Genomic DNA, 25,835 nt, shown 5'->3' with positions numbered 1-25,835 from the left:
GGTTTTCATTGCAAGCAGGTGTTAACGAACAACATCGACAAACCGCTTTGTTTTTCCCAAAAAAAAAAAATAAAAAACAGATTTACAGTTAAGCTCTAAAAATGTTTTACAATTTTACAGTTTTCAAAAACTGGAATTAAAGAGGCAAGGGGGAAAATGAAGGGGAAATGAACACATTAAGGAATTAACTTTAGGGACAGCGGCACTGATGTCGGACCGGAGGCCGATCCGAGGGAGCAGGCGCGTCTCGTTGGTTGTGAAAACGTCATGATGGAATGTATGCTTTTTTTTTCCTCTCAATAAGTTCCCAAATTAGTTTTAGCTCTGAACTGTAAAGAACGCCAGTTGAATAAAACTCCAGGTCGGAGTTAGAAAATAAAACAAAAAGAAAAAAGGTGCGTTTGATTACACAGCAGGTAAAAAATAAAATAAAAACGCTCTGGTTTTTAAGATTTGTCAGTGTCACAATACAGCCTTGTAGGAGGACCCTTCTGTATAAACGTCAGCAGAATCGCACTGCTGCCCCTCCCCACCCCCCATCCCCCTCCCAGCTGAATATTGTTCTCGCCACCAAAACGAGGATCTGGCGGGCGAGGTGGAGGAAAAACTAAGCATCACAGTGTTTGTTGAAAATAAACAGACAGTTTAATAACCTTTTGTTGTTGTTGTTTAAAGTGGAATAAAACTGGCCATTTGCCAGTACACTAAGAAAAGCCAAAAGAGAAGGGGTGGACAACTAGAGAAGTGCATTAAACTCAATAGAGCGAGGGAGGGGAAGGGGGGAGAGAATGGACAACTATATATGTGCATTAACTCACTAGAGGGTGGGGGGGTCGGTCAGGAAGGAGGAAAAGGAGTGAGGGAAGATCGGAAGGAATGGACGAGGAAGATTAAAAAAAAAATATATATAAGCGGGTGCCCTAAAAGACGCTTTATTTTGTAGTTTGGGGATAAAAAGCCCTCCCTGCGTGCTAGAACACTACACTGACCAGTGCGTTTAGGCTGCTGGCCTGCCTTGGAGTGCCATGATCAAGGGGAGGGAGGGAGGGAGGGCTGGATGGAGGGATCGCGGGGTGATTGAGTACTTTCTCTCGCCTCCCCCCCTCCTTTTTTTTCTTCCCCTCCCACCCCCCATCTGTCTGTGAAGGTCAGGTACTATTCATGCTGTTGGTTATACAGAAGGGAGGTCGGGAGGCTGGGCTTGAAAAAAAGTGGGACGAGGGGGAATGAACGGGCTGTTTTTTTTATGTGTACGTAGACAGGGAAGAAGAGGAAGAGAGAGGAAGAGAGATCAAAGGAGGAGGAGGAGAAGGAGGAGGAAGAGAGTGGGGATGGGTTAACAGTGAAGTGCGCTCTAGTTCTCCCCATCACCGGCTTCGCCCTCGTCGCCCTGGTTTTCTGATGTCCACAGCTGCAGAAAAAAAACAAACGGAGACAAGACATCTTTGGGTCATCCTATATCGCTGTAAACAAGGCTTTACATTTCCATTAAGGTAGGATTCCATATTAGCCGCATTATTAACAAATCCCACGAAAAGACCAAAACCACGAGGAACTGACGATGACTTGATCCTACTAACGAGCCTTCCTCCACTGCGCTGTGGAGGAGGGTCTGGCTAGTCCACACAGCATTCTGGGATGGGAGAGAAAAGTGCTCTGGTTTATTGGCATTTCTTTAAACCAATAGCAATCGTCTTGGGCGGCGCAGAGCAAAATAGCCTCGGGAAGGAACTTGTTTTGGTGGAACGCGTACGTTCAAAAAGGTGTTTTAGTCGTGCGAGAGAAAACTCTGATTGGACTGATCGTCTAGCTAGCTGTCTGGATTTACCCTGCAGAGATCTGAGGAACAGTTAACCCTGGTCAACACAAAGAAACAACATTTATGTCTTCAGTAGGAACTAGAGCTGTCAGTCTTCCGCATTGTCAATGCCACTATAAGCATGTGGTTGTTGTTACACGTTCTGTCCACTAGAGGGACTTCCAACATCAGCCTGGCCTTGAAGGGGACCTACGTCACGGCACATTGCAGTTCTGGCACGCCGCTCTCCGTTTACATTACATTCTACCACAAGCAGACAGCGCCAAACACAAATCAGCAGAGAACTCTGGAATGATCTGTTGTAAAGGCTAACGGTGCTCGGTTAGCACAATGACATCATGTTAGAAAGCACAGCCGAAACGATTTGTCATAAACTAAGTGACAACAGTGTTAGCCACGATGCTAAGGGCATTGATAACTAAGCCAAAACGGTGCTGTCACTACTATTTTAGTAATTTAAAAGCAACCCGTTTCTTGCAGATTGTCACATTACTGAGAATCCAGCTGTTAGAAGGTAATGTATGAAGTCAAAGCCAATTCTTGACAGCTTTAGGGTAGCCAACGTTAACTTTAGCTGTCTCCATGAAGCTCCCAGCTACGCTAACGTTACTATAACTCACGACGCAGTTAGGAAACCAGAACGAGCCAACTATTGATAACATAAGCACGGTGGAGGACGATTTTAAAGCCATGCTAAAACTATTTCCCATCCTTCTTCCGATTTCCAGCTTAACGTTAGCTCACAATGCCTTGTGTTTCTCACTCCCATAACTTATTGTTCATCAGACATGAGAAGAGGGAGATTAGCCAACATAGTTATTTAAAAAACTAAATAAAATCACATTTGAATAGTATAGATTTTTTTACTATTCAAATTATATTTGACTTTTGGAATTCGTTCCAACAGCCCTAGTAGGAACCATTGGACTTGGGGCTGAGCTCCACAAACCGGGCAGGGGAATTTGGAAGTTTTGAGACTAACTCATTTTAGTTTTGGTCTTTTTATGCAATTTGTTGCAGAGAGAGCGAGAGAGAGAGATAGATCGAGAGATAAATATATCTCGCCATATTGGCCAGCCCTATGTGCTTCTGTCGTGATATGATTTAGTCATCTACACTGTTATTCAGTCTCTGATCTGCACAAAGAAAACTTGGCTTTACAACTACATGGGAACCCTTACTAAACTGATGGCCCGCATTTACACACACACACACACACACTTTAGATTAAGATGGACTCTAGGATACAACACAGCTAATGCGGACTTTCACAGATCCATTCTGGTGTACAACGTTGTGTCAGAGTGTGCACTCACAGTGAGGTTGTCCCTTAGTAGCTGCATGATCAGCGTGCTGTCTTTGTACGAGTCCTCGTTCAAGGTGTCGAGCTCGGCGATCGCCTCGTCGAAAGCCTGCAGGGAGGAACAGAGGGGTTCTTAAAATGTGTACACACCCACCTGACACACAGGGCTGGGCGATATGGAGAAAATCAAATATCACGATATTTTTGACCAAATACCTCGATATCGCAACGATATTGTAGTGTTGACTATTGGCGTTTTCACAAAATATTTACACAATGAGATTTGATAAATAATCATCAGTAATGTTGATATAATGACAGTTACAACAGTCTAGTAAGTTCAGAAAATGACATCACTTTACTGTAATGCAGCCTTTAAAACCTGGAAAAGACAACACTTATGTCATATTACGATATTATTATATCCAAAATCTAAGACAATATCCAGTCTCATATCACGATAGATATAATATCAATCAGCTCCAGCCCCCACACACACACACACACACACACACACACACACACACACCCCATTTAATGAGCTCTACGTTTGCTCTTAACCTTCCTGTTGTACTCGGGTCAAATGTGACCCATTTTCAAAAAGTTTCTATATCAGAAATTTGGGTTTCTTTTTAACCAAATTGTCAAAACCAAAGAAAGTGGACTGTTTCGTACAACGCTCTTCGCAAGTCAAATAAATGATCAGTTCACTACTTTCAATGAATTTGGGTGTTTTGTTCAATTTTAAAGCATTTGATTGAAAAAAAAAAAAAAAAAAAAAAAGGATAAAAGAACGTTGAAAAACGTGGAAAACAGCACAGAAAAATAGACAAAAACATCAGAAAAAGTGACAAAAATGATAACACGTTGGGAAGACCTTAAAAAAATATTTAACAAAAGTGACGAAAACACCGGGGAAACGTGTCCAAAGCTCTTTGACCGAGAAAAACTAAAAGTTGCATGGTTGACGGGAAGACAACACAAGGGGTTAAATAAAAGTCCCTTTGTGTTATCAGTAACATTTAGTCGCCTTTTTAGCGGTTTCAAAATGAATTTGAATTAGTTTGCATATGTTCAAGTTGAATGTACTTTTGACTTTTGTAGTGTACACATGAACTCCGCTTTGACATGAAGGGACATCCTGCACAGCATGCACATTTGAACTACGCCTTGTCCAAACAGGCCTCGAGTCTCGGGGGAACGTCTGCGTCTCAAGCAGGGCTGGGTGTCGGGTCAACAATTTCAGATCTGTTGATACCGGTTCCGCGATGATACTTTGATACAAAGTTTATAAAACTCCATTTTAACAAACAGAAATTACAATATTACACATGGCAGTACAAATGTTTATTAACGGTTTTCTCTGCTCCTTTCCAACTATGTGACACACACTGTTAGTCAAGCCTCTCAAAATACGACACACACGTGAGCCCGTCTCTGTGTGGAACGCAGAGTTGTTCCTGCGTCCCACTACAACGTGTAAGGTTAAGACAACCAATCACAAGCATGATTAGATCTCGGTAGAAGCACGCTGCATGCCTTTTTTTTTTTTTTTTTTTCATCGCAATATTAACTGGCACAATAAACACATCGCAAGAGGCTGCGATATATCGTGAAACAGATTTTTTTTGTGTTAGTTGAAAGGAATTGTCAGTAGAAATCTGCAGTTTTAAATCTAACGCATTCCTGTTTAATTTGTTCACTAAAAATGTTGGAAATCATTTCAAATCATTTGTTTTAAATTCAACAAGCAATTGTTGCATTTTAGCAGAAGACTTAAAGCAGCAGAAATGCAGAACTGAGTACACTTACAATATCTGTTTTATTTAGCGCAAGTAATCTCGTTATTGAGATATTCAACAACGTTATCGCATATTTTCCTCACGCATCAAGCTCTCTTTACATATGGAAATTCGGTATTGAATGGCATTTTTGATACCATGGAGGCAATTCGGTCGGTGCCTAAAAGTACCAAAGTTCGGTACCCAGCCCTAGTCCCGAGGTTTTAATTTCTGACAGGTTGTGTCCAGGAAATGGCTGTCAGACGGTTAACTGGCAAACTGATCCGTGGTCTCTCCACTACCTGTACTACCTGTGTCTGGAATACCAGCAAACACTCAAAATCAGTGCTCTAAAGCACTGGTTCTCAAGCTTTTTTCCATAATGTACCCCTTTGAACATTTTTTTTTAAGCCATGTAACCCCCTTAACCAGTGCAAATAATTTTTGGTAGAAGGAAAAAAAAAAAGTCTACACAAAAAGGAACAATACAGCGATGTCAGCGATAGATTTACTAAACCTCAGCCTTTTACCTGGAAAACATTTAAATGCTGATGAAAAAAGGCGAAAAAACGTGAAAAAAAAAAAAAAAAACGGTAGAAAGAAAGGCAGGTCAAAAATAGAATTTAAAAAAACCTTAAAAAAAGGAGACAAATTTCAGAAAAGCAATAAAAACTTCGGGAAAAAAACAGAAAGAAGGAAGGAGACACTAGAGCGACAAACTTCGAAAAAAGCTGAAAAAAAACTTTGAAGGAAAAAAAGGCTGTAGAGGTAAGACAAAAGGCAAGAATAGGTCAAGACAAATACCTTAAAAAAAATGTTAAAAAAAGGTGACAAACTTCAAGAACTACAGCCTTGTAACTGAAAAAAATCTTACGTACCCACTGCAGTCCTCCAAAAGTACCCCTAAGGATACACATACCCCGATTTGAGAAACCCTGGTCTAAAGGGAGTAACCAAAGTGTAGTGTTACCCACCTGCTTGGCCAGAGTGCAGGCCTGCTCGGGCGAGTTGAGGATTTCGTAGTAGAAGACGGAGAAGTTGAGGGCCAGGCCCAGCCGGATGGGGTGTGTTGGCTGCATGTCCTTCTTGCTGATGTCGAAGGCTTTCTGGTAGGCCTGCTGAGAGCTGTCCACCGTGTCTATACAACACACACACACACACACACACACACACGTCACTTTGATTTGGCCGTGCGTGCTGATCCGGAACTTTATTCATCATCAGTAATCTCAAAGACGCGTCTTACATCCACACACACTCTGCACAAACACCACCGTCGCAAACAGGAGGAGCCCGTTTACTGTGACCTGCGGTCAGTACGGTCCTCTGATAGAACCTTTTTGGTATATGACCACAAACAAAATTAACTACCTGGTTAACATGTTCGCTGTCTTAGTTTTGCGTTAGGACCGAATCACACACAAAAAAATAAATCACTTCCGGGTGGCCGTTGATTTTAGAGATGCACTGATAGAGCGGCCGGTGACCGGAATTGGCCGGTTTCCACGTGCTCAGCCATGACCGGCGGCAGGCAGGTCAGTCTGCCAAATCTAACATTGGGAACAGCGACATCTGTTGGTGGTATGGACAGGGCTCCAGACTAACTTTTTTCACTAGGAGCACAGTGGCCACCAACTGAAAATTTTAGGGGCGCAACTACAAAAGTTAGGGGCACACACACCGTAAAACATGCTAACCAAATATTCACATTTATACTAATTTCCACTGTATTACTAATAAACACTTTGATAATAGATGCAGAAATTACAATGTGATGTTTCAAATTTAGTTTCAATTTTATTTTGCACTTTTGAAGATGCAACATAGAAGGTAAACCGACAGCACCATCGCTGTCATGAAAGTACAAATATTTAAAAAATATACCAGCTCTAGTCTCCAGTCTACAATTAAAATGAATTCAAAATTTGAATTTAAAATTAAACATGCATTGTTTAGGCTACTAAACTAAAATAAAAATAAACCCCTCCCTCTCTCCTCCCAAACCTGCCCTACAACCTTGAATTGAATAATTATTAATTTGTTACTCACTGTAACTTTTATTCTTGTATTTATATTATTCTTTTTTAGCCCGTTTTATTTTCATCAGGACAGTTTTTAATTGCTCTTTAATGTTTCATGTAAAGCACTTTGAATTGCCTTGTTGCTAAAAGGTGCTGTAGAAATTAAGCTTCCTTCAGCCTGTCAGTCAGTCCCCAGGGCAGATAAACCAACATTGTGCCTGCTTGACTCACAGGAAGTGTCAACAGCCCCGCGACCGCTTTCGCCTCGATATTAATATAATATCGCAGCAAACGACGTCTGTGGGAAGTTTTGAAAAAACTAAAAATTGAAGTTGTGTGAAGTTTTGAAAAAACAAAAAATTTAACCACACTTGCAACCACTTTATCGGCATTTCCGTGACTCACTGTGACTTCAACGAAATTGCAGAGCCGACGAGTCTGCTCCGTCCGCACCTCTGCGCGTGTGTGTGCGCGCGCCGGAGCTCCGCTCTGTCTCTATGCTGAGAGGACAGATAAGCTTTGTGCCCACACACTCTCAGGTACCAAAATTTCCACGTTTAAGTGTAAAAAAGGGGGCAAATTTACTGGTCGCACATGTGCGACTGAATGTAAAATTTAGTCGCACACTCAAAAATTTTGGTCGCAAAAAAAACAAACATTTGGTCGCAGTCTGGAGCCCTGATAGAAACTTTACTAACCCTAACCCTTACTTTACAAGCTAATTAGCGGTTTGCGCTAAAACTGGTCACATTCGATTAGCATGAAAACATGTCCCAGAGAACGGTCGACTCGGTACCAACATGTTATTAACCCCTAGGTTCATTTTGCGCCAGATTTCTCCTCTAAACATGCATTTTAGATGAATGAGACTGAGAGATGATGCAGCTGTTCCTCGTCCCCGTTTGCTCAGCGCCGTCAAACTCTACGTAGCGGACGCAGGGGTTTTCCACCCAGAAGTTATTGTAAACCAACACTGTGATTGGGTCCTTTAGCATCGCTAACATTTGCCAATTAGCACTAAACACAAAGTGCAGCTGAGGCCGAGGGGAATGTCAGTTTTGCAAATATTTGGACATAAACTTAAGTACTGGTCTGTGTAATTTGTGCAAAACTTTTAGACCCAAAAAAAGAATCCCGGGACAATTGAGATATTTGATCTGCTGATGGCGACCATGAATGTAGTCCCAAAATGTCACGGCAATCAGTGCAGTCATTATGTTGAGATATTTCAGTCTGGACCAAAAGGGATGAAACCCCGTTCGATAGTGTGAAGAAAAAAAAAAAAATCCAGTCTAATAAAAAAAAAAAAAAACATTTGTTTATTCCATGTGCGACTGTATGGAATCTTTGCTTTAGGAGGATTAGTCCACATGTCATGCTGCCATCAGTTAGCCCAGTAGAGTGGGTCACTATCTAGTCTCAACTTCCTACACAATGGCTGCCAACCTGGCAACAAACCATTCTGGGTTACTGTCTGAATGAGGCTCCATCACCATCACCGACAGGAGCTATGGCAAAAGGATCGAAATAGAGACGGCACAAGAATGGTTTGATGAGACGATTAGGCCATTTCGACGTCATCTTCATCCAATGATTTGTTTGTGACCTTTCGAAGGTGTGACCAGTCTAATTATCAAATATCCGTGTCGCTGTGAAGCCTTGGCATGACTCATGTGAACAAATGACATCATGGCTGAGACCGTTCCCATAAACCCTGACACACACTGTTCCCATAAACCCTGACACACACACTTTTTTTTTTTACGTCTCTCAGTTTGTGCTTTAAAACAATCTGGTAGACTATCCACCAAATCCAACCTGTACCATCATCTCTGTTATTGCCTAATTTGTTTAATGAAGCTTAGCGTTAGTTCATGCAGGGCACGGAAGTCATACGCCTGCTGATTGGATAATCATTCCTCTCAGACACACAAACACCAATCACAGCCATTCTCACATCAAGGCGGTCCTTTTAAATGGGACTCCCTCCTCACTGGTCCCTGCTACACTGACGCGGCTTAACTCACGCTTTGCCCCCCCCCCCCAGCCTCCACCTTCCTAGTTCAGAGTCCTAACATGACTCAGTTTTAAATGGTTTTTAATCTCTTTCTTTTGGCTCACTTTTTTTTTCTTTTTTTTTTACCCGGGGAGAATGGTTCTGCATGGTGCTCCCTGTCTCAGTTTAGCTTGCTGCTTGGCTGGTCCAGGGAGCATTATCAAGGCGGAGCCATCAGCGCCAAGCATAACTGTATTTCCATTTTTTTGCAATTAGGGGTGTAACGATACATCGATCTGGATCCATGTAAGGATTCAATCTTTGGTTTTTTTTTTTTTATATATAACTGGTTTTAAAGGGCTTATGCATTGTCTCGTATCAGTCACAGGACCTTGAATTGAATCGAAATCGTATCGTGGCATAGTTTGTTAAATCAGTAAATGTTCTATCGTTGTCCAAAGAATCAATATAATAATCATATTGTGATAAAACGTAATTTACAGGCCGATCTAGCATGTGGTTTAAGAAACACCTGATTTCTATGGTATCTTTAGAGAATGTTTAGGGTCTACGACTGATGACGGTTGGTGCGGCAGCGGATTACCAATTGCAAACAAAAGCAAACAGAAACAGACTTTTGTGTGAGCAATAAAAAGGGTTAGCCTTTGACTAGCCAGGTGCCACGCCGAGTAAGGACTCCTCCCTTTAACAGGGTTCAAACTCCCTGAGTCAACAAACGCCACTCTGCACAACTGTCTTAACTTGTACACAGTTTCCCAAATGAAGAAACGTGCTGGAACTAGATCTAGTTGCTCCTCCTGTAAAAAAAAGGGGATTTAACGCATTGCTCATTTCCTTGACAAAATCAGAGCGAAAGAACAATGAGAACATGTTTCTTCAATGTGTCAAACCCACACACACACACACACTCACCCTTCTTTGAGTCCCCAGAGGCCACCTCTGACAGGTATCTGAAGTAGTCTCCTTTCATTTTGAGGTAGAACACCTTGCTCTCCGCCTGAGATGCGTTGGGAATGAGGAATTTGTCGAGCAGATTCTGAAACAGATGAGATGACCAGAAGGGTTCAGAAAAACAGGCCAGCAGAGTCTGTGTTTACACAGAACAACAGCAGGGTAACACACACAGCAACCTGCCAGTGTAAAAGGAAGTTGACAGCTTGATTATAGATGGTTTTACTAGTACATTACTTTGCACTGTAGCCTTTGCTAAAACCCAGACGGGGTGTGTGTGTGTGTGTGTGTGTGTGTGTGTCTGTCTGAGGCGTGGCACTGAGTCTGAAGCCAAGTGTGCGATGACGTGATGGGTGTGGTCGCTTATTTGATAGCTCCTTCGGTGAGAACAGACAATGAAGTTTTATCTTAAACACACATTTCTGTAACTCACTGATCAACGTAATGCTGAAAATCAGGTCAGATGTTTTGTGTACATGCTAACATCTCAAAAAGAACTCCTTTGAACGGATAATTTACTCTGGAGGATTGAGCGAGATTGAGGTGAAAACTTCCAGCTTTGTTTCAGTGATTACGTTTAGATCTTTCAACCACGGAGGGGACCGCTTTAAATCGGCTTAATCCGTGGCCGGTTAGCTCAGTTGGTACAGCGGGCGCACATATGTAGAGGTTTATTCCTCGACGCAGAAGGTCCAGGGTTCGAGTCCGACCTGTGATGGTTTTCCTGCATGTCTCCCCCCTCTCCCCTTACAGATCTCAGCTTTCCTATCGAATAAAAGGTAGAAATGCCCCCCCAAAAAAAAAAAAAAAGTTTAATCCAATAACCTGGCCTGGGAATGTCATGTAGACACTAAACCAGACTAAAATCACCAGATTAAGATCAACTACCAAATAATCACTTGTAAATCAACTCTTACACTATGACTGACAAACAGAGCGGTGGATAATTAGCAAAGAAGAATAAATAAAACAGAGCTGTGGAGATCATTATTTCAGACATTGCTGTAAAAAGAGAGGAAAGCCTTCATTTCAAAAAAAGGTAACAAGAAACTAAATGAATGAATGAATTACAGGCAACTGGCCTTTGAAGTTCATGGCTAGGGCTGCAGCTATCGATTCTTTTTGTAATTGATTAATCTAGCACTTTATCGATCGATTAATCGGATAATTTTTGTTTTTGCATTTTTAAAAACAACCAAGACAAATAATGTAGGGCTGCAGCTATCGATTATTTTAGTAATAGAGTATTCTACCGATTATTCCATCAATTAATCGGATAAGAAATACTTTTGTTTTATTGAAGAGCAATAATTAACAATAGTTGGGTTAAATTTTCGGAAAAAGCTACATTTGTATTGCCTACATTGCTTAAAATATCACATCTACAAAAACTAAACATTAAGTGCATTCAAGTGCTATATTACATTGTTGTTTTTTTTTAAAGAAATTTTTTTCAAATGATATCAACCTCAAACTAAGGCATACAATAAACATACATAAACATTACATTAAGTTGTGCAACATAGCTTTCAATTTCAACCGGAGTCTGATCTGTATATAGGCCTATATGTAAACATTAGTTATACTAAACCTATTTTCATTTATATATTTGATTACAAGGCTAAACAGCTCCGTTACACTTATGCTACTAGATCGTTGATCAGCTGTTTTTCCAAAGAGATAGTCAACGCGTCAGCTCTTTATATCAAATTGTGGTCACCACTACTTATTTTCTTGTCTTTGTTTTTGGTGTAGTTTCATCGTCCATACGACTCTGACTTAGTCGGGTCCGCTTCATGGAATGGATGATTAAGTTAAACTTTTCTGTTGAGACGCTGAAGCACTGACGTCGAGCTATTATCATGGTAAGCTAGTTTGATTTTGCAGTAGACACACGGTACAGAGTTTGTTTTATTTACGTTTGAACTGATTCCAAACTTTGGACACTTCGTGGAGGAATCGTTTCAGCCCTATTCATGGCTTCAAAGAACTTCTATAGTTTTATTCTAAAATACTAATATAATATACTTGATGTTACATTATTTTTGACTTCTGAGTGATTACACCAAAGCAATGCCTCCGTGCGATTTTGCCATGTCTACTGTGGTGGCTACACCTTTAATGTCTCTGGTTGCATCAGCCCAGCGGTTCCCAACCGTTTGGCTTGTGACCCAAAATGCTTCAGTTTTAGTGGAAACAGGACTTGTGAGCAGCTCTTCGATTGATTTTAAAAGGCTTTTTATAGGAGTTAAAAGTATTCAATATTTTCCTAGAAAAAAGGCAAATATAATCATTTTGTTTTTCTTCCTTTCCTTACATCATGGTGTGGCACCTCCAGATTTATTTTGGCATTCCTATGAGAGATAAAGCTGCAAAGATGAATCCATTAGCTGTCACCTATTAAATTAAATCACTGACTATTTTTTACAATCAATCGGTTTAAGTAATTAAAGAAAAAAAAGAAGTAAAAATTCTCTGATCCCAGCTTCATAAATGTGAATATTTTCTAGTTACTTCTCTCCTCTGTGACAGTAAAGTGAATATCTGGGAGTTGTGGACAACACAAGAGATTTGATGACGTCATCCTGGGCGTTTGGGAAACACTGATCCACATTTTTTCACCATTTTCTGACATTTTAGAGACCAAACAACTTAATCGAATAATCAGCAGAGTAATCGACAATGAAAACCAATGTTTGTTGCAGCTCTAGTTTATACTCCATTTCAAAACAGAACCTACATAATATATATTTGTTGCTTTTAGTCTAATCAATTTGCAATATCTTCCAGATCAAGGTCCCCGACATATTTTTTTTTTGTCCCGCCGATGCACGGCAGATTTCCCTCCCAAGCTCGGCGCAGCTTTAAGGACAGCATGTCTCCAGCCGTGCCTCCCTCCCATCATTCCTACAGCACCACATCACTGCACAGGCTTCCAGCTTGACCTTCAAGATATTATTAGAAGTCTTCTCAGGCGCTAAAATCTGCGTCTGGTTAGACCTTGAGCCATTTCGGTTTCCTACTCGGGCCTGGCAGTGTGAGGGTTGTTCATGAGGCCTCAATCTGCTCAAAGAGCTACACTGATGCTGAAAAGGAGTGTAATAATAGGGGCTCTTTAAGGCAAGACTGACCATAAACTAACAGTTTTTTGGGTTACAGAATACTCTTTTTTTTTGGTTACAGTGATCTTCAAATAAGGGGGGTCTGCGACCCCTGGGGGTGAGGTCCTCAGAGTCACCACCAAATTGTTTAATACTTTTTTTCCCCTAAAATTAACATGTCTAAAAATATTTTTTTACATAAACATGATTCCATCCTAACAATCTCAACATTGATGATAGGCTTACTGGCCTATAGGCAAGGTAACCAGCCACTATGGTAGCCATCCACAGATACAGTTAAGCTAATGGATTCACTGTGCCTTCCACATGTATGTTTGACATTCAAACATGATGGTATATGAATATGGTAATAGTAGCTTAGTATTGTAGGGCACCATTAAAAGCTATGTGTAAAGGCTTTAGGCCACCCAACACATTACTGCAGGTTTATGATGCAACTCAATTTTATACAATCTATGTAGTAGTGGGTCCCAGCTCGTCTCTCTTATAGGTTAGGGGTCCTTGGCCTAAAAGAACATCAAACCCCTGCTCTAAACTATCTGTTTTCTGCATCTCTACTGCAAGTCACCGGGCACCCTGGTGGCCTGGGATGTCTGCTGAATAAAATCTAATCCTTTAGTCAAAAGGGGGCCGTGAGCCTTAAAGCCGAGGTATGAGCAAACAGAATTAGTTTATGGTACGACTAGTTCGTACGACGCTGTCAGACCACGTCGGAAGGTAAATCTATTTATAGCTTCCAAATGGCCTTACTTGAATCCATCATAGAAAGGGGTGAGATGCAATGGTTGCTTAAATTTCTCCACACTTTTGGACAATCTGTCATGGAAGGCATTCAACTGACACAAAGTGACCGTCTGACAAGCCCTTCAGTCGAAGCGTACCGAAGCCTTGAGGGCGTTCAGACCGACAGCAACGCCCTGTCAAAAATCACGGCTTTCTCATTCATTTCAATCCGACCCACGGTGCGTCACCATGCAACATAACATCACCTGGCAATGCATTGTGTTGACCGATCAAATGCACACACACAAACAGAGGTATGAATTAGCACAACCTTTAAGCATTTCTTTCACATCTACTGCAGCCATATTCACTGTGTTCACACAGATAGAATCACTTCACATGGGTAGACACTTGTGATGAGATCTCAAACATGTTAAGAGGCTAAAAGCACATTTATAACCTGCCCTGTGGGGCGGCCTCTAGCTCACCCAGTAAGAGCGTTTGCCCCATGTTGGCCGAGTCCTGCAGCGGCACTGGTTCGAATCCGACCTGCTGCCCTTTGCTGCGTGTCAACACCCATCTCTCTCTCCCCCTTTCATGTCTATCCACTGTCTCTACACAATAAAAATGGAAAAGCCCCAAAAAATTCTTATATAAATAAATAAAATAAAATAAATAAACTTGCCCCGTTTCAGCCTCCTGGGTGCTAATGCTAGCAGGAGGATAACAGTGTAGGCCACAGCAATTGTTTGTTTCTCTCGCTACAGACAGCACTCCAAATGTACAAACAAAGATACTGGTTGAAATTGACCGGAATTCTCCTTTAACTTTCTCCCCTGACAGAGGTCAGTTAAAAAATTAAGACTTAGTATTAACAGGTTCATAAACTATATTAATTTAAATAAAACACCACATTGTCTTTTGGAATCTACATGCAGGCAGCCCACCTCTCCCCTGTGCCCAAACAAACTATATGCCTCTTTACACGGCTTGTGCCGCAGTGTTGCCTTTCCAAGCAAGCACTCGTTTGCCTCTGCACCAAGTGAAGGCATAAGAATAAGGCAAATATACCCACGTGGTGTAGCAACTTGCTAGCAAGACCAAAAGCTGAGAAGAAAATTAAAGCTTTGTTTGACAACTCTAACCAGTTGCCAGCGCTGCTGCTAGCAACATTACACGAGGAACTCCATGTGACCGGTATACTTCCACAGCCAGGAGGGATCAGCTCCAGTGTGCTTTCTTCCACCGTCTTTCCCTCTTCCTCCACTGCTCCGTCTTTATACCTTCTGTACCACTCCTCCCAAGCCATCATCTCCACCCAGCTTGTTGGCTCTATCCCTCCCTCCCTCCCTTTCCCCATCCCTCTCCGTACCAGCACGTCGTGGCAGATTTCTTGGAGTTCAGCCTCGATCTTCATACGGTATTCGCGGGCCATCTGCTGTTTCTTCTCGTTCCCCTCCGTCTTCTGCTCGATGCTGGAGATGACGCGCCAGGATGAGCGGCGGGCCCCCACCTGACAGAAAGAAAAAAAATGTCAACGAAAGAACCGACGTTAACAGACACCTTGTACACAGGACTGGATAAATACTGCTGAAATACATATTTAGTAGGATAGATTGATTGGGGTTTTAATAGAGGATTACAGCCACAATTTGTTGTAATACTCTATTACTAAACTTGGTGTCAATTCTGAAATTATTTTACTGCACACTTTGAAGATCAACAACATACAAGGACAATATTGCAATGTGGTCGTTTCTTTGTCATAAAACCTGATAATCAGGGTCACACGGAATCTGCGCACGCAGAATTCCGCATAATTTTTCACAGATTAAATTTTTCTTTTATTAAACTCACGTCAACACAACTCCACCTCAAGCAGACAAAAAGTCTGCTAAATTCCCCATATTTATTATTCTGGATCAAGAAGAAAAATTAGCAGGATCCATTTGGGCCTGCGGATAACGCTGAAATAATGTTGGGCAAAGAAATAATGAGAGACTAACATTTAATTTAACCACCAAGTATGAATGAAGACTTTAATAGTTCGTTTTTTTTCGGATCTGTCGGCCTTCATTTTGGCTGACCTGACTTGCTGGGTCGGAGGGCGGGCAGTCGGACTCAATGACCAATCTGATTGGTGGAGTGCTAACCGGGAAATGGTGAGCAGAATGAGCGTGACTCTCAAAATCTGACGAAAATCTTTCAAACTGACCTTTGTCGATCTGAAATGAAGACAGATTCAGCAACGGCATGGCCTATTTCTCACTTAAAATGTTTTCAGAAACACGTTTCGGTGAACTATCTTTGTAAAATACAAGATCGTATTCCGAACAAAGCCACCATTATGCCCGGTTGTAAAATCCGGGAACAGCCAGACCCACATGACGTGTTTGTCCAATCAGCTGCCGGTTTTCATTTTTTGGGCGACAATACAGATTAGCGCCACCTGCTGTTATGGGGACGTATTACGTCTCGCGCACGCGCAGAACATACTCTCGTGTCAGCATCGATTCGGTGTGTTCAGAGGCATTTTTGGACCTCGGGGAGCCGGCTGATTAGTCCGACCGCCTTTTCTGCCGAAGGTCGGCCGTCGGGTTGGTGTGTCAGGGGCTTTATACTATCCTCTTGGTTGGGTTACAGCGAGTTTTGAAACATGCAAAAAAAAGAAAATCCATAATATAAGTAAAACATTAGGGCTGAAACAACGAATCGATAAAATTTGATTACTAAAAAAGTTGGCAACGAATTTCATTATCGATTCGTTGTGTCGCGCAACTATTACACCACTCAGTCGCGGAGATAAAAAAAAAATTTAGTTGAGCGGAGCAGTGCGGAGCGGAGCGAAAGAAAAGAAAAAAAGAGCAGAGTGGGGGTAGAGGAAATACGGAGAGAGACCGGAGAGACCCGTAACGTTGTTCTGAAACATTCGGCGGAGGCAGAGAAATCAGTACGACCTAAGTCATCCAAGGTGTGGGAGCATTTCACGCTAAATAAATCAAAAACATGTCAATTGCAAGATAAGCAAAAGCGACACGGCATGGCACGGGCGCACCACGGTGATGATTCAGCACCTAAAATGTAAACATGTTGGAGTCCTTGATGAGGAGGAAGGGAGTTCAACAACAGGGTAAAGTCACCTACACTATCCTACTTCTGTTCCGTTCTGAAGTGAGGAACGTACCGTCCCTCCAGTAGCTCTTCTGGTGCTGCCGTTTACTCGTTATCCAGCTGACTAGCATGACAAGCTAGCGTTAGCTCGTTAATAACAGTAATAAAGCAGGGGTGGTATAGTTTGCAAGACTAAAGACACGGTTTTATTCACTCACCTTTTTTGGCCCATTCATTTTTCAATCTGTTGTCATGTATATATTATGTGCTTGTCCCATATCAGTTATTGTTGACTAATATATTAGTGTGTGGCGTATAAATGAACTTAACTTGCACTTACTACAATGATGGTAATAATTTAATGAATAAGTGTGTGTGTGTGTGTGTGTGTGTGTGTGTGTGTGTGTGTGTGTGTGTGTGTGTCTCTTGTCTGTATCTGCTATTTGGGTTACTTACCTTTACACAACTATTAACTAAAACAACAAGTATGTATGTATTGAGTTGATGTAAATTAAGTAAGATGTAAAGTTTTTTTTTTATCCGATTCATCGATTAATCGAAAAAATAATCAACAGATTAAATCGATTATTAAACTAACCGTTAGTTGCAGCCCTAGAAAACATGCTGGAAAACATGAGGCTGCTCTTGCATAATTTGTGATTTTATATTCAAGACTTTAAAATCTTCATGAAAAACAAAAACATAGAGCAGCGAGACTACATAGTATATAAAAAGAAGCCAAATGCGAAGATTTTAACGGTCACTTTAGAAGGTTTAAATAAACATCAGGGGAAAGCAAAGAGTCTTTTGTACCCGGCTTTCAAAAATGGCATTTTAGCAAGTGATAAGCCAAGACAGGATAAGCTATAATGGTAGGTAAACGTTGCAGCCTGCACATTACGTCCTGTTGCCCTAAACCACCACAGAAATGTTTCCCCAGAGAAATGTCGTTTGAGAAAGAACACAGGCCATAACTTCAGAGGGAGATGTTCCCAGCTGCCATAGGTGTTTAATCATTATCCTGTTCATTAACGGGTGTAAATATATATCGTGACGCAATGTGTCCAAAACGGTGATAATACGTGCGGTGGAGCTGAAAAATAGATCACAACAATCAATTTAATTCTATCAACAGGATAGGTGCTAAGGCTGCACGATATGAGGAAAATATCCAAGTGCGGTTATTTTGACCGATATTGCGATATGATTCACAATATTGGAAGGAATGATCATTTTGGTATCATTGTTATCATTTTCATTCATTTGCCTTTTACAAATATTGCTCCCCCCCTGCGATTTGGATATTGCACTAGTCCATATTGTGATTTTGACAAAATTGCGGTTAATTGTGCAGCCCCAGTAGGTGCGGTGCAAAGTGGGACTTTCACATCACATTAATGGTCAATCTCCGCTAGGCCATGTTCATATTCAAACCACTCAGATACCGACATTTCTTTACTCAAGTTGAAACATTCAAGTGGATACGTATGGATGCAGTTGTCCTTGCCTCAGCCAATCTGCTTCCGTTTGTCACGGTTTCCATTCCCATTGACGTAGTTTGCGTTCATGCTGCCTCTTAATATTGTTTCACGTTGTAAAATCCAACTGAACAACAGCATTAACCGCAGCTAGTTCAATGTTAACTCATTTAAGCCTGTACATTTATTCTTTGTCTTCACGAGGACATTTCTAGTTAGGCATTTTTATTCTTCAGCTTAGTTTTATGGAGAAAATGTACCTGTAAAACAAGTTGATTTATTCATTAATTTGAGAAAATCCATTACTTGTTGTTTAGGGCTGCACAATGTATAATTGCTTTTATCATCTTCGCGATATCAACTGACTCAATAATCACAACGAGAAAGAGAGACTGCACTTTAAAATGTAACCATCATTCTTTACTTAGTGCTGCCTTTTATATTAAATTCCATGTTTAATGTGTTCAATAAGAGACTGTTGGAAAGGATTTCCTTTCATTTGTTTTTAATTCAATTTCAAAATTATTTATCGCAAGTAATATAGTTATTTCGTTATTCCAACACCGTATTGCAGATTACATATTCACCTCATATCGTGGAGCCCTAAATCAGTTTATTTTCAAACTAAAAAGTAACATGCGCACATTGAACCATGAGCTCTGTATTGTGTGCGTGTGTGTGTGTGTGTGTGTGTGTGTGAAATAGCGTTAAAAAAATAACGAAACAATGTGCTGCAGCAGGCGTCTATTGTGCAGCGCACCGCCACAAATTAGTCTGTGTGGGAAACACTGCAAAATAATCGCAATAGATATTTTTCTTATATTGTGCAGCCCTAATTCGAAACATCTACAGATTTTGGAGGGAAACAAAAAAAAGAGCCATCGGATGGATGCCATACCACGTTCTTGTAGGCGACAGAGAGCAGGTTGCGCTCCTCGTTGCTGAGCTCCAGGCCCTGCTCCGTCACGGCCTTCATGGCAGCCGCCATGTCGTCGTAGCGCTCGGCCTGCTCGGCCAGCTTGGCTTTCTGCACCAGGTCGTTCTTATCCATTTTGAGGCTACAGGGAGAAGAACAGGAGTCAGAAAGACACTTAAGAGTTTTGGACTTGCGCATCGAGGCTCTCCATTTACCAGCTGGAACATGCAACAACAAAAAAGGAAGACAGAAATACGGGTGTGCGAGATCTGATGGACCAGGATATCAAGTCAAATGGCGAAGAAGGGGAACGAAGAGAAAACAAAAACCACTAGCGTGGAATAGCCAGAGTATTGGGCTAGAAGCTGAAATGTATAAAAGCTGCTTAATCATTTTCACAAACCCATCCCCATCACTTGTTAGGTAAAGGCTAATTACTCAACTGTCACTGATTGGATTCTAATATCTATGTTAGGTAGGTATTCGATTTTCAACACCAGGATTCAAATATTAAGTTTATTTTCTCTTCAATACTGTAATCTCCAAATACTTGACAAAAAAAAATAAAAAATGCAGCTCATTGCGTCCATGTCAGCTGAGAACGGAGAAATGTCGAGTTATAACCGAGCAGTCTGACGTGTAGAGCTCTGGGTGGTTATACTGCAGCAGCCTGGTATGGTTCAGGCGATTTAATGACGGTAGAAATAGTGGCCCTGATCAGAAGCCAATCGAATATTCGGTACTAATTACTACCAAAGCTTCAAAGCACAAAAAAAAAGAAAAGGTATTCGGGACAGCCCTACTAATACCACATACAAAAAAGGTAACAAAATACCAGCAAAGCTCTAACAGGACTTTAAAAAATGTCAAGAGGCCTTTTCAATTCCAGCATCCTTTATCCCAGACGGCTTTCTGCTCACCAAATGAATCTGTAGGTCTAAGTAGGCCACAGGCTCGCCTCCATCTCCTTTACATCTACACATCCCACTATAAACTCCACTATGGGCTTTCACCAACCTTAAGCGTCTACATTTGCATGTCTCATGTATTTCATTCACTTATAAACCCCCTTAGTTCTACTGCTAAGGAATGAACAAAGTGGAAGTAAAAGATGTTAATACGCCCATACCAGAATCCAGCTTTACCCTCACATCGGCAGACTAACAAGTTTGATAACCTAGCGATGGGACCACCAGTCCACCAGAGGGAAATTCAAACACCACCCTGCTGTGTGCCGATTCGATTGGCGATCGCAATTTTCATTTATTGCGATTCTAGAAGTATTGCGATTCCACAGTATTGAGTATTGCGATTTTCTTTTCCTTTTAACAAAATACAAAAAGTTGAAAAATACACTTCTAGAGACAAAAAAATAAATAAAAATCACGATACATAAAATTTTTGTTCCAACCCTAGCAGATATGGTATCTGTGGACATCTATACTATACAAATCAGAACACTGCTTCCCCCCCACACCTTATTCTTTGCAAAAGTGCTCCAGCCCTGTCGTGTTTCACAGGGACTGTTGGCTAGGGCTGCTCCCTCTTAGTCGATTAGTCAACTGATCGGTCGTTTTGGTCTTAGTCAACTTAGATTTCTTTAGTCGATTAGTCACGTTTTATGCTTTTTTTCATGCTGAATGACTTATTTCTCTGGTAAACACAAGAATTAAGGGTTGACATTTTACCTAATAGATATCACCGTGAAACCTACTTTGATTACTTTCATTAAGGCAATTATTTGTTGTATTACACGTTTTCTGAAATGTGTTTAAATATGCAAATGAGGCATTATCTTAGTCAATATATGCATCCTTTTGCATGACTCTTTGCGGAGAAACTCAGATTTACAGATCTGTCGATTAAATTAACTAATCGATTAGTCGATACAATTGAATGAGTGTTAGTCAACTAATCGAACACAGCCCTACTGTTGGCTGTTGGTGAACAACAATCTCCAAGTCCCGCCGCAAATTCTTGATTGGACCGAGGTATCGTGTAACAACTCCCAGGACATTATTTGTTTAAAGCCATTCCTTAGTGGATTTGTGCTGGAAAATAAAACTCCGAAGGTCACAGTTCTCGAAAATTACTGCAGCAACCTTTACTCTCTGAAAGGTGTTTTATTGCATTCATGTCATGTCTCACATGCCTTCACAAGCCACACCTCATTGTGAAGATGTTTTGTTAAAGCACCAATTGTAAACCCTAGAATATCGCCACAATATCGACATCGAGGTATTTGGTCAAGAATATTGCGATATCTGATTTTCTCCGTATCGCCCACCCCTACAATGAGCTCTCGGAAAGGAACGGAGCCATAAGATCTGGACCCCTTTAAAGAGATGTACTTCCCATCCCTAATTACACCCCAGCCCATTTCATATTTTTGTACTCCTGACATTTAATAGAGGTGGCTCAATAGTTGCTGTTGCGGTTATCTTCCATTCAATTCATGGTGTCGGATAAGGGTGCATAATTTTTTCACCCCCATGTGTAAAAATATTGACCAGTCAATTTAATTGTTCATGTTTGTGAACTACGGATAATTGCCAATAAATCAATAATTACTTGAAACATTTTGCCACTTTAGGGTAGGGCAATGTAACAATATTTACCATCAGTTTATATAGAAATGGCAACGATTTGGAGGATATCTCAGGATGTTGCAAACCAATAAGGAGGGCCTCTTTACAAGATTATTGTCGGAATTTTTCCTCAATGTTATGAAACTGCCTGATTCATCAGGTACTTCATCAGCTGGATTAGCCAAATATAGACATGTGTGACAGCATGACCGCAGACCTCACATCTGAAAGAAATGGTAGGTCCGAGATCTTCAACAGGGGGTCCGGGACCCCTAGGGGTCCTCAGCGTTGCTGAAGTGGGGGAACTATTATTGTTCAATAGTTTAAAGAAAAAGTAATTAAAAAAAAAGTAATTAAAATGTAATTAAAATAGATCTTAAAAAAAAAATAATTCTAAATTCTATTAGCATGAATCCAACATACACTATGTAAAGATGAATCTTTTTTAATTAACACAACTTGATGATGATGATGATGGGCTTACTGGCACATCAATGGCACAGTTCCAGTGCTGATTCAAGAGCTGAATCGTAAAATCCATCATCTGCCAACATTGCGTGCAGTTCTAGTCGTTCACCGAAAAACAACATGTTGAGACCATAATTTAATGGGATCATTATAAATTCAGATACCCATTTCCTCCATTATCCAGGCACTAGATTGGGAAGAAACCTGAGATTGTTTGCCAACTTTCCATGACCGAAATGAGAGTATACTAAATATCTGGATAATTGGCCTGGACTATATCACTTGGATTCTGGGAAATTGTCGTTGGCATTTATCACCATTTTCTGACATTTTATTGCAGCCCTACCACCTTGACAGTGTTGTCACCTGTCTACATGGGAGAGATGAAGGGTTTTATCTGTCAGCAGCACCTTTCAATTACACATTATTTTAGGAAATGGTAAGGTATTTTATAAACTGTTACTATATGCTACAAACTTGACAGCATAGGCATTTATTTTGTATTCTAACACCATGCTCATCAAAAACCTGTTAAGCCTTTCTGGGCACCACCTAAACAAAATTAATAACTAAATAACTTTTCTCAGATCTAGTGATTGTAGTTAGTCCCCAGTGGACTTCTTTAACAAGTTTTGTCTATAAGCTTTTTGAGTTATTCATTTTATGCTCTAGTTTTTTTGCTAGTAGTTTTGTCTTAAGGGAGGACCCCGAAACCTCCCGCCAAAGTACGTGCACCTAAGTCTTTTACAAACCAAGGGAAAACACGGCTATAATTTAATGTATTTCACTACTGACAAACATTTATAATTAACTGGGCTACACATTTTTTTTGTCAGACCTCCGTTTTCTCTCTTTTATCTGTTGGTTGGTCACAGGTTAAAAGGTTTACGTCACACTTAAATTTAATAAATTCCTATAAAAATCTTATCGCTTTTAATGTAGTCATTGATTTAATCTGTGAATTTGACAGGCCATTAAATAAGCACAGACAGGAAAATATGCTCTGTGTAAATAACAGGGAAATATTGAGGCTTTTTAACCAAGTTGACTAGTAAGTGAATCATCAGACGGCATGTGGCATAGTGCTTTCATTTCGACAGCCGTGCCATGCCTTTGAAGCTCTTTAGTTTCATTTTAGCCTCCTCAAGTTAGCATTTAGCATTGGGTAAAATGCGCTCATTGCAGTTTCAAGTGATTAAGCGCCGCAGCGAGCCGCACATCTGTTAGAATTGATCCTGATTGGCTTATTCGGCCAGCTACAATCGCCTGGCACATCACCAATGTAGTCAACATTAGCAATGCTGTTATCCAACCACCTAGCTAGCACGCATCTCCGTTTCCATGCCCGGGCCCCTTCGCCGTTGTTGAGCATATCCGGTCTGGCGCAGTTTCCGCTCTATTTGCTGTGCTTTTCCTGGGTGATCACAGGTACAAATGGAATTAATTTACACGCATTTCAGAATTTACGTGTACATTTTCATATATGTACATATTACTATACAAAATTGGACTTCTATGAGACAAAACAATAAGAACTTAACTTTCAAAGTGGAAATTAAGGAGCTTTTACTGCATAATTTGGGAGTTGTTGAAGCATGCCATTTTCATTGTTAAGGACGGAAGTACGGTCCCGGATGTGTTGACAGCATTGAGGTTAATTTGGATAGCTTGTTAATACCCCCGAAAACCAGCAGCGCCCGCCGCCCAGTGAGTTTTTACATCGGGGAGATAACATGGGAGATGGAGTGTCTCTTGTAAAGACAAAGCTAAAGTAAATAGTTTAAATGATATTCGGTTAGAAAGGTAAGAAGTTAACCTTTAGTTTAACACCATTAAATGAACTGAAAACATTACACAATAATTTATATTTGTGGTGAAAAGAACATTTTGACACACCGTTGGCCACAAACTGTCCTAATGTGGACACAGTCACTACAGCTAACACTAAGGTTAACAGGCTTATGCGCACCGAGAAATGGAGAAACACCATCTTCAACAGCAGACCGAGATACACTGAACAGCTAAAAAAAAAAAAAAAAATCGCCTCAGGAAACCTTTTTAACAAAACGCTTAAAACACAATTCCCCAGTCCAGTTCCCAGTATCGGGGTTGTAGCGTGTGTTCGGCCTGCTAACAACTACGCCCTCCTTGTCGCATTCCCCTGCGGAATTTTAAGATGGAGAGATAGATTACCGCTACGGCCGTAAGTTAGCTTAGCTAGCTAGCTGTTAACGGGACCTGACCCAGTTCAATATGTTCCTACACCGAGCGATTAGCTGAAATAGTAAGATAATTAAATACGGCTTCTGTTCCGTTTTCACCGTTATCTTATGTCGCTTAAATGATATGTAAAGAAAACGTTATTGAAATTGAAGTAGCATTTAATAGGGAAACTCCCGGGAAATAGGGAGGGTGTGTTAGCTTCTATAGCGTTTCACTACGCCATAACGGAGCGGAGCTAGTCACATCGTCAATTACGCCGTTATGCGAATAATGAGGCCAGATATGTCGGTTGTCCGGGTATAGTTAGCAGCTCAGTACTAGTCGTACGTTATCCCCCATGCCATGTACTGGCTGTACTTTAGCATTAGCTACTAAAATGCTGCTTTCTCGACGGCTGCTAAGCTGTCAAAATGGCCAGACTTGGGTGCTGCTTCTCCCTCCCAACACGGCACCCGCGCACCACGCATGGCATCGACCGGAGTCTGGGCCTTCAAAATCAACGATCTATAGCACACTGCACAGCACAGATAGCAAGGGCAACCTCATGCCAGGTGTTTTTGTGGGCCATTTCTCGCTATTTGGCCACAAGTCTCGGCCTAAATCCTCGCACCCAGCCCCAAACCACAATAGGCACCTTCCGCCGCAGAGGCAAGGAAATGGGCCACCGCTGGGGCTGCTGTTCCCCCCCCGAAAGAGTGTCCTTACCCTGTATACAAGACAATAATCGAGTGATATGCAGATGAACTCACATTTAGAGCGTACTAGAAATCCCGATTTTAGTCTCTGAACGATGGGAGTTAATCAAGCCGTCCTCCGCTCGCTGCTCAGGGTATTCAGGGCAGTACCACTTCCGCCTGCTCTGACACTTCCGCTTCCTCTAAACTCCACCCCTCCCCCCGCCAGTATCCATGGCGACTGCGCCAGGGGGTTTCCTGAGCATCTTGCGAGGGGCTTTGACGTCAGAAAGACCATGGCAACCGCTACAGGATGACGTGCGCCGGTCTCCGTGGCAACTGTCTCCACGTCGTATTCGAGTTCACCATCGTGTTAGCTGACACAGCTTTGTGTGGGTTACACAGATTTATTTAAACAAATAAATAAGTTCTTTTTTTTTTTTTACAAGGGTTTATGTATTATAACAAGCAGGTCTGTTTCTCCCACCACACCACCTACACAACCACTGCAAATCCTGAAACCCACAGTCCATCAGCAATCATTCATTTATCTTTACAATAGCCAACATTAGAAGGCCTTCTTTGCTCTGATTAATATTTGTGAAGGTTCCAAAGTTAATTGATTTGTCTTTTGTTAAGG

At 41.2% G+C, this 25,835-nt stretch overlaps 1 protein-coding gene across 1 annotated transcript; it reads right to left on the bottom strand.

Moving 5' to 3' along the window:
* Positions 1–1,021: 1,021 nt before the first annotated feature.
* ywhaba (tyrosine 3-monooxygenase/tryptophan 5-monooxygenase activation protein, beta polypeptide a) lies at positions 1,022–25,413 on the bottom strand. Its single transcript, XM_028575223.1, has 7 exons — positions 25,271–25,413; positions 19,225–19,384; positions 15,110–15,250; positions 9,854–9,977; positions 5,878–6,041; positions 3,136–3,231; positions 1,022–1,411 (listed from the first exon to the last, which is right to left on the bottom strand). Exons 2-7 carry the CDS (start codon positions 19,375–19,377, stop codon positions 1,355–1,357), a joined length of 735 nt encoding a protein of 244 aa, XP_028431024.1. The 5' UTR covers positions 19,378–19,384; positions 25,271–25,413; the 3' UTR covers positions 1,022–1,354.
* Between the last annotated feature and the right edge of the window lie 422 nt (positions 25,414–25,835).

The sequence above is a fragment of the Perca flavescens genome, chromosome 4, assembly GCF_004354835.1.
Source record: "Perca flavescens isolate YP-PL-M2 chromosome 4, PFLA_1.0, whole genome shotgun sequence".
Classification (NCBI taxonomy): Eukaryota; Metazoa; Chordata; class Actinopteri; order Perciformes; family Percidae; genus Perca; species Perca flavescens.
Note: the sequence above shows the minus strand (reverse complement) of the source record. Positions and strands in the feature narration are given on the sequence as shown.

What these genes read in the sequence shown, in the direction of transcription:
- ywhaba (XM_028575223.1), bottom strand. Translation starts at nt 19,377, where the DNA reads ATGGATAAGAACGACCTGGTGCAGAAAGCCAAGCTGGCCGAGCAGGCC. An exon ending in AAATCTGCCACGACGTGCTG is followed by an intron (nt 9,978 to 15,109) that starts GTACGGAGAGGG and finishes CATCTGTTTCAG; the next exon opens with AATCTGCTCGACAAATTCCT. An exon ending in TACTAAGGGACAACCTCACT is followed by an intron (nt 1,412 to 3,135) that starts GTGAGTGCACAC and finishes TTTTTTCTGCAG; the next exon opens with CTGTGGACATCAGAAAACCA.